General features: G+C 41.2%; 1 protein-coding gene across 2 annotated transcripts in view; it reads left to right on the top strand.

Annotated features, from left to right (window-relative positions):
- The window catches only part of hs6st3b (heparan sulfate 6-O-sulfotransferase 3b), a 43,892-nt gene extending 31,825 nt beyond the window's left edge, over positions 1-12,067 (top strand). For both annotated transcript variants that reach the window (XM_049728706.2, XM_049728705.1), the window contains one exon: positions 7,714-12,067. In XM_049728706.2, coding sequence (XP_049584663.1) covers positions 7,714-8,458 — 745 coding nt within the window. In that variant the 3' untranslated portion in view covers positions 8,459-12,067. The remainder of the gene's footprint in view (positions 1-7,713) is intronic.
- Positions 12,068-13,918: the final 1,851 nt, after the last annotated feature.

Below are 13,918 nucleotides of genomic sequence, written 5' to 3'. Positions count from 1 at the left end.
ATATTTAAGAAGCTATAAAAGTTATAGGCTTATGGTTATTTAATTCTAGTGCCCGTTGGAATTATTGTAGTCATTTGTTGTGACTGTTCGTAATGCAACTCTGCTGCAGACAAAATCAACCAGTCCAAGAGGAACGGCCTTGGTATGACTCCAAATATTGTCAATCAATTCCACATAATCAACATGCAAAACATTAAACAATAGCGGTGTTTTCAGAAACAAGTACCCGGATACTCACCTTCACTTCTACCTTTAGCAACTGTCCCACTCTAATAGAAACAGAATTGAAAGTCATGTAGCACTTCAGTAAAACCAAATTTATTGCACTGTCCCTTCCACTGAGCTATTAAGTTCGCATCGGATTGGGCGCAGTCGAAATGACTGTCCATTCTTTCAGGATAAAATAGCTTAGTTATAAAATCAATACTAGCTCCATTGTTCTTGATTAAACCTATTTGTTATGTTGCGGTCTGGCGGGAAGTAAAAGCACTCGAGATATTTGGGATTATCTGGTCATGGTTCATCTAAAAACCATCGAGTAGTTCGTAATGATCCCCGCTGCGATTTTTTTTTGGGGGTCGACTGCATAATTCTCAGTCACGTAGCTATTTAATAATCTCGAAACACCGTGTGAGCAATAAAAGTGATTGATGGGGCAAGGTCACAGAGGATGAGAGGCCACTCAGTTAGCCAACTATTTTTTGCTGATAGCATCATGTACCGCGCATGGAATAATCCCTAAGTGGGCGAAAAGTACAAAAGTACACAAACAACAGATTTTTTTTTTTCCCCTTCGCATTAACTGCCGGTCGCTGTGGAAAATAGATGGATATATGTTTTGTTGTCTTCTATATTTAAACTTATCGATGGTTGGTCAGCATCTTGAACCAGACATGGTTCCACTTTATAGAATCAATTATTTGATGCTCCAAGACGTGCTACATTATTAAAGAAATGCATTTCAGACACTGGGTGACTTTTTGCCAAGTCGCTCATTTGGCCCAGCATGCCCCAAAATGCTTTTAAAAGCGGCTATCGTGTTGTGCTATCATAATTCCCCATTACCGTTTTGCTGGAAGTAGACCATTTTTGCCAGATTAATGATGATGATGGACCACGGAACTGGGACAAGTGTTGTCTGTACCCTCTTGGAACTGGGACGGCGTTTTTGGAAAAGGCTGAATGAAAACTGGGAATGTTGTGTGTCTGGGTAGGAGATTGATGGGATGTGAAGGTCCCATGGCAGCCTGCAATGCTCTCAGTGTCTTCAGCCTTGCCATTATATGATGTGATTGTGATGTTGATGCTGTGTGATCTTTCCACTGCCAGCTTGTGTACTCGCGTGGCTCTTCTGGTCGTATTATTAATTCAGAGATTCGCCTTCCCTCTTCAGCCGTCTCTCCAAGAGAAACGCGTGCAAGTGGTGGGATTACAAAAAGGAGAGTGTAATTAGAAGGGAGGATTTTTACCGTGGTGGTAAATGGAGTCTGCGCTGTCATATTACAATTTCTAATTGGTCTCAAATGACAAGAAGAGCAGTTAAAAAAGTGCCGAGTGACTCGCCAACAAAGCGGCTCATTCAAAATACCCGTCCGACCTATTCTCCTCATCCCAACCCAACTTGTCCAATTATTGTGCCGTTTTCTTATGCATGAGCCGTCACTTGCATTGAATTTTTGCCTCATCGAGCCACTCGGGTCCTGATTTGTCGCTTCAAAAGGGACTGCGGTATGTAACACGGTCAGCCATTAGCAATTAGCGCTGGAAGCTATTGTGATTCAAATGAGTTTGAATGGAGAGGAATAGAAAATACCCAATTGAAGCATTATCTGCATGTTAAAGAATAATAATTCATAGATCATCATGTAGATTTAAACTTATAAAAAGTCAACACACCCCTGTTCAAATGTTTTTTTGGGTGAAAATGAGATCAAGATGAATCGTTTCAAAACTGTTCCTGTTTATTTGAGCTATTATTTAAAGAGCCTCTTGTTAGTCCACCAAAGAAGTTTAGATGTTCTAGTAGTCATTTCCTGACATTTAGTGTTTTGCTTTGTAAAAAAAATCCTGAGGACTTACAGATATTTTTAAAGGGCTGCCTGAATACACAATCCAAAACCCTTCTGCTGCATCATTGTGCTTTGCATGCAGATCCGCCATCCCATAATCAAGTCATTTTAATCAGTGCTAAATGTGAAATCATTATTTTGTCATTTGACCCTGAGAAACTTTTTTGTGAGCAAATCGCATAATATACCTCCTTTATTGTCATATTTTTGTGAATTCAAGCTCAGAAGAATTTTTTGTTTTGTCTTCAGTTTCAGATTATTGGCGTCAACGCATTTGTTCGATGTCCCAGCCACGCTTTATTTCTTCAGCTGCGTGACATTGTTCGTCTTTCCTTTGTTTCCCACAATGAAGGATGAGATGTTTCTCCTTTGAAGGACAATTTCCCCTCCTGTTGTTATCTGCTCTGGGTACAAGCATGCTCTGTTTATGCGTCATGCGATGCGCAAGCGACGGCGGCGTCCTGACAACTAAATGAAAGGTCCCATCCTTCTTCAAGTTTGCTCCCGGATGACACTCCTCGCCCCCATTCCGTCACCATTAAAACGCCCCGACACGATGCGAGGAATCTCAAAAACGGTCCATTACGGGCTGCCACGGGGATCGCAGACACCATTAAGGGATGGTATCGGTTACAAATAATGCATGTCTGCAGTCTTATTCTTATCTATCTGGGAGGAACGGCACAGAGCGGGGCTGTGTGCGGATGCGGAGATGTGCCGCAGATACACCATAACGCCTGCCAAGGACATTTCCTCGCAGGAGAGACGCTAAAGTGAGGATTGGAGCCAGATGACCCTGATGTAAAGCATTTAAATACCTGCGTGAACAACCCACACAAACATTCAGAGCTGAGCAAAGCGCACTGCAGTCGGTGGCTCTGTATTGTTGCATCCTGGTCACCAATTGAAATACAGCGGTGCCTTGAGATACAAGTTTTATTCGTTCCTTGGTCCTGCTTGTAATTGAAAACAATATCTCAAATTATTATAGATCAGAGAATGACCCGGCGGATGGACAGCTATGGTTCAATAGCTGAAAGGATTTTAAAAAAGTACGGTGAGCTGTGATTGGTTGTGACCTGTGATGTCAATTTAAGTCGACAGTATCAAAATGGCCGCCACCTGAGATGGGTAGAAACAGGTGTTTTTTGCCTGTTTAATTCATATTCCACAAACAAATCATTCATCAGAACACCGTGTCTCGACTCGTCAGGCTACGTGGGCATTTATAAGAAAATTAACTTGCGAGAAAACAAAGTATATGAATTGTTGCAGAATCTGACATCCATCTAAAAGTGTTCGACACCTTCCATTGTACTGTTGGCTGTCAGACAAACGAGTTACGAACCCTTTCAAGCCTGCGACAATTTCTAAGATGCAATTTTAAAACTCGAAAGGCTCTACGTTTCATTTGGAAATGCCATTAAGTTCACAGGCAGTTATGTCTTTTTAATGAGAGCGCTAAATTGCCGTCATATGAAGCGATTTTTGTGCAAAATGAAAACGCCGCACACCATGAATGTCAAGCAGCGGAGCGGCCAAATGGTCCTGGATGCGGGGAGGCACGATTCACGCTCACCGGCACCGCCTGATGAGATAGAGCGGTGGGGCTCTCTCTCTCTCTCTCTCTCTCTCTCTCTCTCTCTCTCTCTCTCTCTCTCTCTCTCTCTTGTCTCCAGTGGAAAATAGTTAAAATGTAATGAAGCCAATTTGCCCGGCGCTTTCTGGGCTTTGACAGTTACATCAGTACTGATGCATGTGTAATGTGATGACAGCCAAGCACATCCGTGACGACTGATTGAACGCTCAGCTGTGGCTGCGGAGAATATCCGATTGTTGTTGTTTGTTTGTTTGTTTGTTTGTTTGTTTTTGTTTTGCAAAATCGAGAAGAACATTAATAGGAAGCTGTAAAAGAAAACAGCTTATTTTTTGGGCAGAGCTTTCGTGATTCTGGGTTTTTATTAGGGATGGGAATAATAACTGATCAATTGATTAGGTTTATTGACCAGCATGTCTGCCCCACAGTTCCTCAAATATTAGCCTTTCTGGAGATTCCATGCACCCGTGGTTATAAAGCAAAGAACTGTGAGTTTCTGTCACCAAAATGCATGGATGTATTTAGTAAATGGGACCATCGTTTATAAACAACAGCCTCTCGAAATATCCACGCTTGCTCCTTTAATCACACGACTCTTGTCTTTTTTGTGGCTGTTCTCTTCTTCCTTGATAATCAGGCCATTTTTTGTGGTTCAAAAATTTTAGATGTTCGCATTTTTCTTGTCTGTTGAGAATTTGTAGTAAATATTGCAACATGTGGCGTGTTTTCTTTTTTTTTTAAATAATGCACGAAAACACACTTTTAAAGGTGATTCTGATATAAGATGGATTTGTCACCATTGCCTTTACTGAATGTTTTTGAAGGTCAGACAAAATGCCTGATTTGTGGCACTTATCCAAACTATTTTTTTATTTCGTCTGTTGTGTCTAGTTTAAAAAAAAAAAAAGCCAACAAGTTTGACATCTTTTGTCCTTGGCGCTGCTTTGGACACGAAGTAACTAATATGCAATAAAGGATTTCATCCGCTGGCAGAACAAAGCAAAAAAAAAAAAAAGATTATTTCGTTCTTTCCCAGGGAGCTGTAAATTGAAACTTCCTCTGACTTTGAGAGCAGAGGAAGAAAGCTGTGAGCTGATTATTTTCTATGGTCTCACTGGCCTTGCTTCTTTGTATGGAATAAATGTGTCAAATCACATGAAATTGTTATACCCCTTGAAGAACAGACATATGAATGGGTTTATCTGATTAGATCATTTAAATGAAATTGACTGTTATTAGTATGACGGACGCCTGTGAGGTGGGACAGTCCACTTCCATGCTGGTTAAAATTGTCACATACTATCCCATAGCTGTTCTTACCTTTCACTTCCTCCAGCCTTTGCCTAAAGAAAAATAATGGAAATAGATTACAATCAACCCTCATTATTAAATTCAAATTATAATTATTAGGAGCTTCTGGGATATAATTTAAACTAAACGTAGCATTGTATGACTCACTTGGTACACTCCGCAGCAAGATCGGAGTAGCAAAGAAGAAAAGCAAATTGCAGATAGCATGAATAGTGACTGATTGTGCCATTTTGGTGCTCCATGTTGAAGTCATTGTATTTCTATTGGGTCCGGTGGAGGTGTGAGACTGCGCAGTACAAAAGTTGATCGACTGTGTTCTAATGTAATAATCTTCCCTCCTCCTTTTCCTTTCTTTCCTCTCTCAAAAAAATTAGACCTAATTTGTTACGGGACCCATGATTGTGTTCATTAGAGAATACGAGTATGTCAGCTCTGAGCTGACATGATCTGGTATCAGATGCTCCGTTCAGATCTTGTCTTGGGGCATCGGGTGCGCACAACCGGAACGACCCAGTGGTCATGTAGCTGACAAGTACATGTCTTCATGACAATCACGCTCACTAACCCCGGTGTTCCTATAGACTCAAAACCACCAAGTTTTTTTTTTCTTCTGGTTTCCTCGGGAGCGCCTTGCGGCAGTTAAGTTCCAAGTCTTTTGTGTCATGCTTTTAAAAATAGAACGCTATCTCAACCTGAAATTGTCGGCCAAGATAGAATCAGCTCTACCGCCGCGTCCCCTCGCGCTCTCATCAAGCTTCGTAACAGAACAAGCGAAGGAGAGTGATGGCTGTTATTACAGACTTCAGGTGGAGGGCCACCCGGAGAGAGCGAGAAAGACGGCGAGTAGAGATAAACAGCGTCCAAAGAGCAGATTGACAAGCGAATTCAGCGGCGTGATTAATGTGACAACCTTTGAGAAAAGGTTATGGATCCGTTGGGAACACTAATGTGTGCCGGACATGGAGGAGGAAGAGAAGAAGGGCAGGAGTCAAGCGAGGTTGGAGAAAGTCATTTCACTTGTCGGCTTTCCTTTGCCGCCCCCAGCGCCGATCCTCAACATTATCATGGCATCATTTTCATATTATCACTGGATGTCTCCTTCCATTAAATATATTTCAAAAAGCTGTCCTGCATACATTCTATGTGCATTTTTTTATATGCTCCACAATTCCAGATTTTAATTCATGCATGTTCATGTGTTAAGCAACTCAGGACAGAAAACATTTTGTGCAAAAGTATTGGAACTTGTGACTGATGTCTGTGGCTAAAGTGTAAATTGCTTAAACACAATTTCACACTGTTCTCACTCGTACTGCAAAGAACACAGTCATTCAGTCCTGCTGCTGAGCAAGGACATTCATTCCTCTGTTCATTAAGTTACAGTCGATGTGCCGCCATTATGATTATGTTGCTGCAATTGCTCGATGAGTGAACTCCTGCTTCTTCGCTTGCTTCGGCGACAGGCTGCCCGTTCTGTTCTCTTCGGCTGCTTGCAATCAAGCAGAAGCAGGGGGCAGCGCCATTATGGCTAATTATGGGCAAATAATAAGCAGTTGTCTGTTGCTTTGATGCTGACTGGGAATAAAACGTGGCGTCTCTTCTGGATTGTGCGTTTGTGATGCATGAGTCAGTTTCTGGAGCAAGGCTGTGTGTGTGTGTTTGTCTGTGTGTTTGTGTGTGTTGGCCAGTACACTAAATTGATCATGACAGTGAGAGTCCTCACTGCCATTTCGTGACATTACCCGCAGATTTCCCACAGATTTGAAATCCCTTTGGAATTTTGGATGCGTACAACAACAGGTGAAGTGTAATCATTAAAGTGGAAAATCCGATTGTTGTGGGAAATTGGTTGCTGATTAATCGTGTCTTGCAGCAAATGAGGCAAAATGGAAAGGAGATCCTGCGTTGTTGGTTAACTTGCGTTTTTAATTAACCAACTCGAGCAAGAGCGTAAACAAGCAGCCGTGACACGCTAGGTCACTTTCTAACCGTAGCTCCTCCCCAAAATACAAAGATGTTTATTTGCAAAATTCTTGAAGACCCCTAAAATTGTCTCCACAAAATGACGCAAATATAATCGTTAGAAACAGAACAGTGATGAGGCCAAAAAAAACCAACACTGCTGCCTCTCTTCTTGTTTTCTCGCTAGTATTCAGATTTTCTAGAAGCTCATGTTCAATGTGCTTTTGTGAGAAAAGAATCACACATGCAATTGTGTACTCATCTTAATTTAGCTGTTTTAAAGCTGAATATTGTGGTCAGGGTATCTCCTCTTGCTCTTCATTACTGATTTATGATTAACTTTTCAGCCACTCGTCAACACGCTGCCGGGAAATCTTGACTGTGACAATGTGACTGATTTTCTGGCTAACGTTGATGTAAAGCCCAGTCGTCGTCTTTCCAGCGCACGCTAGAGTGGCTCTAAAGAGGGGACGGGAAAGTGTACCGCGGCGTCACTCGAGACGGAAACGCCTGAGCCTGATGTGTGCTGACGCTGATGGTGCACACGGGTGACCTTTGGGCCGCAGAGTGCACTCAGACATCACCCTCTACATGACTTTCAAGTCCCAAACAGACGAGAAAACGTCTGTGAAACTTTGACAGCCGGCATCTGCCAACACGCACTCACTCACTTACTTGCTCATCAAATATGGAAAAAAAAAAAAAAAAATCCACAAGAGTGATGTTCAGCTGTGATTCAAAAATCTCACAGCATTGTTTTTGTCTCTGTTCCAGGAACTTCTACTACATCACCATGCTGCGTGACCCGGTGTCCCGTTACCTGAGTGAGTGGAAGCACGTCCAGCGCGGCGCCACCTGGAAGACGGCCTTGCATATGTGTGACGGGCGTTCGCCCACCCAAGATGAGCTGCCCACCTGCTACAACGGCGAGGACTGGTCGGGCGTCACCCTTTCCGACTTCATGCGCTGCCCCTCCAACCTGGCCAACAACCGGCAAGTGCGCATGTTGTCCGACCTGAGCCTGGTGGGCTGCTACAACCTGTCGTCCATGAACGAGAGCCAGCGCGACCACATCCTGCTGAGCAGCGCCATGAGCAACCTGAAGAACATGGCCTTCTACGGCCTGACCGAGTTCCAACGCAAGACGCAGTACCTGTTCGAGCGGACGTTCAGCCTGCGCTTCATCTCGCCCTTCACGCAGATCAACAGCACGCGCGCCGCCAACGTGGACCTGAGCGAGGCCGTGCGACGACGCATCGAGGAGCTCAACTTCCTGGACGTGCAGCTGTACGACTACGCCAAGGATCTGTTCCTTCAGCGTTTCCAGTTCACCCGGCAGAGGGAGCGCCGAGAGGTGCGCTTGAAGAGACGCGAGGAGCGCCGTTGGATACGCGAGCGGCAGCAAGCCGGGCCGTGGCCGCCCAAACGCAAAGCGCAAGCTCCGAAAAGCCTGGAGAAGGACCACAATGACTTTGCCAGCACCACTGAGGACTACACAAGTCAAGTGGCTCGCTGGTGATGCCATTCATTTAAATCACTGTCGTTATACACTACTCACAAAAAATTGGGATATTTGGCTTTAGGGTGAAATTTTAGGATGAATCGAAAATGCACTTTTAAAGTTCTACGTCGGTCTACGTTTACCTCTAAAGGTTTCAGTACATTTTAGGGTTAATCTAAAATGTCACCCCAACATCCCAAAGCATTTGTGAGTCGTGTATATTGTCATCATATCATCATTAATGTGTCGCTCAGCTTTTCAGTGTGCACTCGTCTTTCTTTCTAACAATGGTTCTCAAACTGGGGTCTGGAGTTAGGGGGTCCACAAATAACTTGCCCTAAATTATTCTAAGTTATAAAAAGTGCATATTTACTGTACAAATGAGAACAAATTGATGTGACAGTAAAACTAACTAACATACTTTGAGCCAATGTTGAGCCACTAAATGTCTACATGAATAAAGTCACATTTATTTGAACAAAAGGAATATTAGAATCCAATTTTTTATTATTTGATCACCATTAGGATCACGATGGTGTTCAATTGCCCCCATGTAAGAAGTCCCGAACCAAAATTATTTGAGAACCTCCACTTTACAAATATGGACACTGCCTCCAGGTGCCCTTTTTGGTGTCTTAAAAACTCTTCAAATGCTGTGTTTTTAATCATGTCATCGCTGCCTTGGTTCTTTTTCAAATGCAGCTCTTGCCAGAAAAAAAATAACAATCAGAAGCTGCTTTATTTAAAAATTACATAAAAAAAAAAAAGATGAATGTCATCAAAATCACATGAACATTTTTTAAAAAGTAGTCGTAGACGGTTGCATGCCACATTCACACTCATACAAGTAGTTTGTAAAGAAGAATGAGCTTTTGTTGTTATTATTTGAGCTCAATGAAAAGCTTTCCCTTGAGGGCCACTTTTGGTGCATGAGGACTGATTATATTTTTGAGTTGCAATGTTCTCTCTTATTTTCACAAGTGCAATAGCTTGCTCAACAAAACTCTCAATGTTGTTGGCATACAGTGGAACCTTTCAAGTTGAAAACATTCCAATGGCCTTTAAAGTTGCTCTGATTTGAAAAAATAATAATCATCTGAGTTTGCGGTGTTAAAATTGCGGGCGACCCCATTAATCAATAGTGAGTCCATAAATAATGAAGGATTTCAAGTGACAAATAATGACATTTTACAAAAATTAGGAATTTAAGTTTTTTCACTCTTTTTCTTCATTTAAGTGTCCATTGTGCTTATTTATTTGTATAGCCCTAAATCACAAGCAGCTTCCTCGTGGGTGCACTTTAGTCCAAACGTACAAATAGGCTACACATAGAAACGATGACTCCTCATTTGCCTAAGCCGCAGCAGTATTAAACGTATTTTCATAGGATACTGAATATGCTTTTGAGTATTGATTTTATTTGTCTTCATGTGTTCAAATTTCCGTTGCTTGAAGACACTGATGCTATTCGTCAGCTCGTCTGTGAGATTTTGCATGCATTGTGTATTAGCATTAAGCCAAACATACATGACTAAGGCAAAGCGATTACTTTTAAATACGCAATGTGCAGTTTTCTGCTTTGTTTGACAGTGGGCGTGGCAATAAATAGCTTGAAGATTTTTTTGTTGTTGTTCACCCGCTGTCAAACTGCTGCTAGTTAGAAAGTGAGTTGACGTATTAAGCCATATTGTACAAAGTCGCAATAAGCTCCATTTCCTGCGCCATGGTCGTAATTTGTCATCACACTTTTTCATCTTTGCATCAGTGGTAATCTTTTGTATAAACAGAAAAAAAAAGCCAAAGATTGACTAACCACCTTTACCCAGTTGACTCTTTAGCTAAGCTAAAATCGTTTCATTTTTGCACTTTTTGTCTGGAGTCAAATTCCAACGCGTTCCACTTTGGAGGTTCCACTGTATTTAAGATGAGACATGGAATAAAAGTGAATAAGTTGTTGCTTAAGAAACATATATGAAACGGTCCTGCATCCTAGGAAGTATACAAATGTCAAGTTTTGCCGTTATCGACACAACATGAACACACATGAAGATGAAACGGGAGTTTTTGTTTAATCTTGTCTGCTTTTATGCTTATCTTGTATCCCCTGAAAGGCCCGCCAACACACACACACACAAATGCTATCACATCCTTATCAGCATAACCACATTGTCATTATTATTTTTTTATTACCATTCTGAAATACCTAAATGCCTTGCGTTGCCCATCCATAAGATCATTTCCATTCATCGATTCACAACAGCGCTCAATTTCAGAGTTGGCGTCATCAGCCTGGTCTAAAACTCATTCTGAGGACGACCTTCCACTTTAGAGATGCCATCTTTAAAAATCACATTCATGAATATTTCATTTCCTAGTCGATGGTGTTGATTTTGCGGTTGAAATAAAGCTTTGGCTGCTGTGGAACAAGCAGCAGGAGTGAGAGGACGACAGATGGGAGCACAGTTATGTGCTATTGTCAGTACACTGGACCACTTGCCATACGCTACATGGACTGCTTACGTAAGGAGACCCTAATGAGATTCTCAAACTGATGTTATTATTTTGGATGGAGTTGCAATGGGGCAATAATGGTGTGATGGTTGGTTATTACATTATGTCAAAGCCTATAAGTGTGTGTGACACATGTCAATTACATGAACAGTGCATAAAAAAAAAAGAAAGTCTGCACACCCCATTGTTCAAATGCCAGGTTTTTGTATTGTAAAATACGCAGAGCAAGATGAGTCAATTCAAAACTTAATGTGCTCTATGACTTGTACACCTCAATCAAAAATAATAGTAAAAGTACAACGAGACTGAGATGTGGTTGCAAAAGTGTGCACACCATTATTAATGGGAATGATGCTTTTTTCGGAATTAACCAAATACATTAATTCAAATTTAAAGCGACGCCAAATAAAGTTCAAATGTTCTATTAGGCGTGTCTTCACTGTGTTCCATGCTATTGTATATATTTTTTTGTACCCTTCTCATGACTGATACCTTTGAACAATGAAATCCCTCTGATGCTGAGGAAGCTTTCTGCAGAGCATGATGTGTGCTGTAAAGTGTGGCTGCCAAAATGTCAGGAAACATCTACTAGAACATCTGAACTTTATTTGGAGTTAATTAGAAGTGCTTGAAATGGTGTCTGTGTGCGGATCCAATCTTTGATTGGTTTGTTCGGAACACAGCCATGTCATCAGTTTGTGCACGTTTGTGCAACCACAGGATCACCGTTGTTTTTTATTTACCTACTGGGAAAAAAATATATTTCATGTCAATTGTGTTGTGCAGGTTATGGGTTACATTAAGGTTGGAGTATGTACGTATGAATGTATGTATGTACAGTTGTACACTATGCGTGTATGGCCTTTTGAATTTATTTCAAACGTTGCTCAAGAACGGCTTGGCTGCCTCATGGAAAATGTCTCGCCAACAGGACATCGGGTTGGGAGGGAAATAAAGAGGGTACGTTTTCTTGTGTAACAATTTCTGTACATGTTCAAATGTCTCGTGATGAAATGAATTGCCTTTTTGGGGCGTGTGACATTTAATCTGCCATTTTTCTTGTCAGACCTGGAAAAATAAAAACTTATCAGTAGAAATAAATGCATTGAATGACAATGCGGATGTACTGTTTGAATAAGATACACACGAGCATCTTCTTACATTGTCACCAGTCAGCCACTAGTGGCCACACATGATGTGGTATGATTTGGATAATCAGCTTTTGTCTTGCTTTCCCATCAAGAGATCACTGAGGTGGAACATTTTATGTGGGCTCTATTTGAACATAGTTTTTATGCCATTACAAGTGAAAACGTCCCTTCAGGTTGCGCTGCACAGGCGGTTAGAGTTTTTCAGCCGGCAGTGGCACAGATGGTATGATTGTATTATCCCCAATGTTTTGACCGTAGGAAGCGTTTAATGACTTGGAGAAAGAAAGAAAAAAAACCTCATGGACTGCTTTTCTCTAAGACATTATTTTTAATTCCTGAGCTTTTCTAGTCAGCAGAAAAACCAAGTGCCTGATTCCATATGGTGCTCATTCTCCAAGGAACATTGATCTGTTCATATCACAACAAAGGGGAAAAAATGATTTATGAAATAATCATAAGGGTGAATGAATCTGCAGTCTCGTTCACAAATTTAAATGGCCTGGATCATGGCAAGAAAACAAAGCAAAATAAAATATATGCGTAATGAAATTACAAATCCTTTACAGGTACTAAACATGCATAAAGAAACAAAATTAACAAAAGGGTTACAATTATACTCTTCCACAATAAATTGTTAACTTCAATTGATTCTTGTACAAGTAACTGCTGCGAGAATCCAAGAATAATACAAAAGTAAGGCTACACTGATACTTAGTGGTCATTCTGGGAAATTGCAGCCTTCCTCCCTATCGCAGTATAAATCTCCATCAAATACTAGGAAAAGACAACAGTTTGAAGCAAGACCAGTGAAATTCAAAACATCTATTAAAATTAGACATTTTATTTACTGGCTATGGCCTTTCTATCTGACATTTCCCCAAGATTTTCAGGGGTTCCTCAATCTAAATTTTTTGAATGTTTGTATGTCTTTATGTGCCCTTCAAGTGACTGGCAACCAGTCGTGAGCTTAGTTCTAACCAAGGCTCACTCAGGATCTTAATGAGGACAAGCACTCCAGAAAAAGGATAGAGGGACGTTTTTACTTTATAATCCTGCCATACAGTGAGACTTGTCAGAAATTTGACACGGGAAGAGGTGTCACAAGAGGCTTGTCCTTGACACGGCTGTCAAAAAGTGTCTTTTCAGGAAAATGGATGACAGTTACACGCATCAAGCCGCATAAGCATGTCAAGTAAAGCAAGTAAGCATGAATCTTTAAAGGGATATTTTAGGGGGGCATTAATGGCCTGTACACTAATAGTTGGGTCCCTGGAGTGCCTGCCCACTCATTAAGTGTGAAATTAAAACAACCATGTAAATATTTTATCGGCCCATTTGGAAACTGTAAGCTAGCTGCTTGTAATGACTTCAAGGCTATCTTTCAAGTGTGCTAATGAGCACATGCCCGATTATCAAACATGGTCATTCATACAGTCGTTCCATCCAGTTATGAATGCGTGTTGTGTTAGTCACAGAAGCATCAACAAACTCTCATCGCTAGCAGCCACTAAGGTAGCATTAGCGCTGTGAACAAACTAACGTTAGCAAACATTTAACCTGTTGAACAGAAATGTTGCTAATTCTGTTACTTTTGAATCATCCCATCTGCCTGAGGTCCATTTGCTCTGTTTCTGTTTGCTAGTAGACATTGCGCAACAGCTTAAAACAAACTGTTTTCAACGTGATAAGAATAGGGTGTGTGAAGTTTGATGTAATACTTGATCCTTGGAGCTTATTGCTGAAAGCATGCGAGAGATTAAAGAAACCTGGGTAGTGTTTTAAATTGTGCAAAAGTAATTGCATTGTATACTTTAAT

Source organism: Syngnathus scovelli, chromosome 8 (assembly GCF_024217435.2).
Source record: "Syngnathus scovelli strain Florida chromosome 8, RoL_Ssco_1.2, whole genome shotgun sequence".
In the NCBI taxonomy this organism is placed as follows: Eukaryota; Metazoa; Chordata; class Actinopteri; order Syngnathiformes; family Syngnathidae; genus Syngnathus; species Syngnathus scovelli.
The sequence above is the reverse complement of the archived record's forward strand: the minus strand, read 5'-3'. Positions and strand labels throughout refer to the sequence as shown.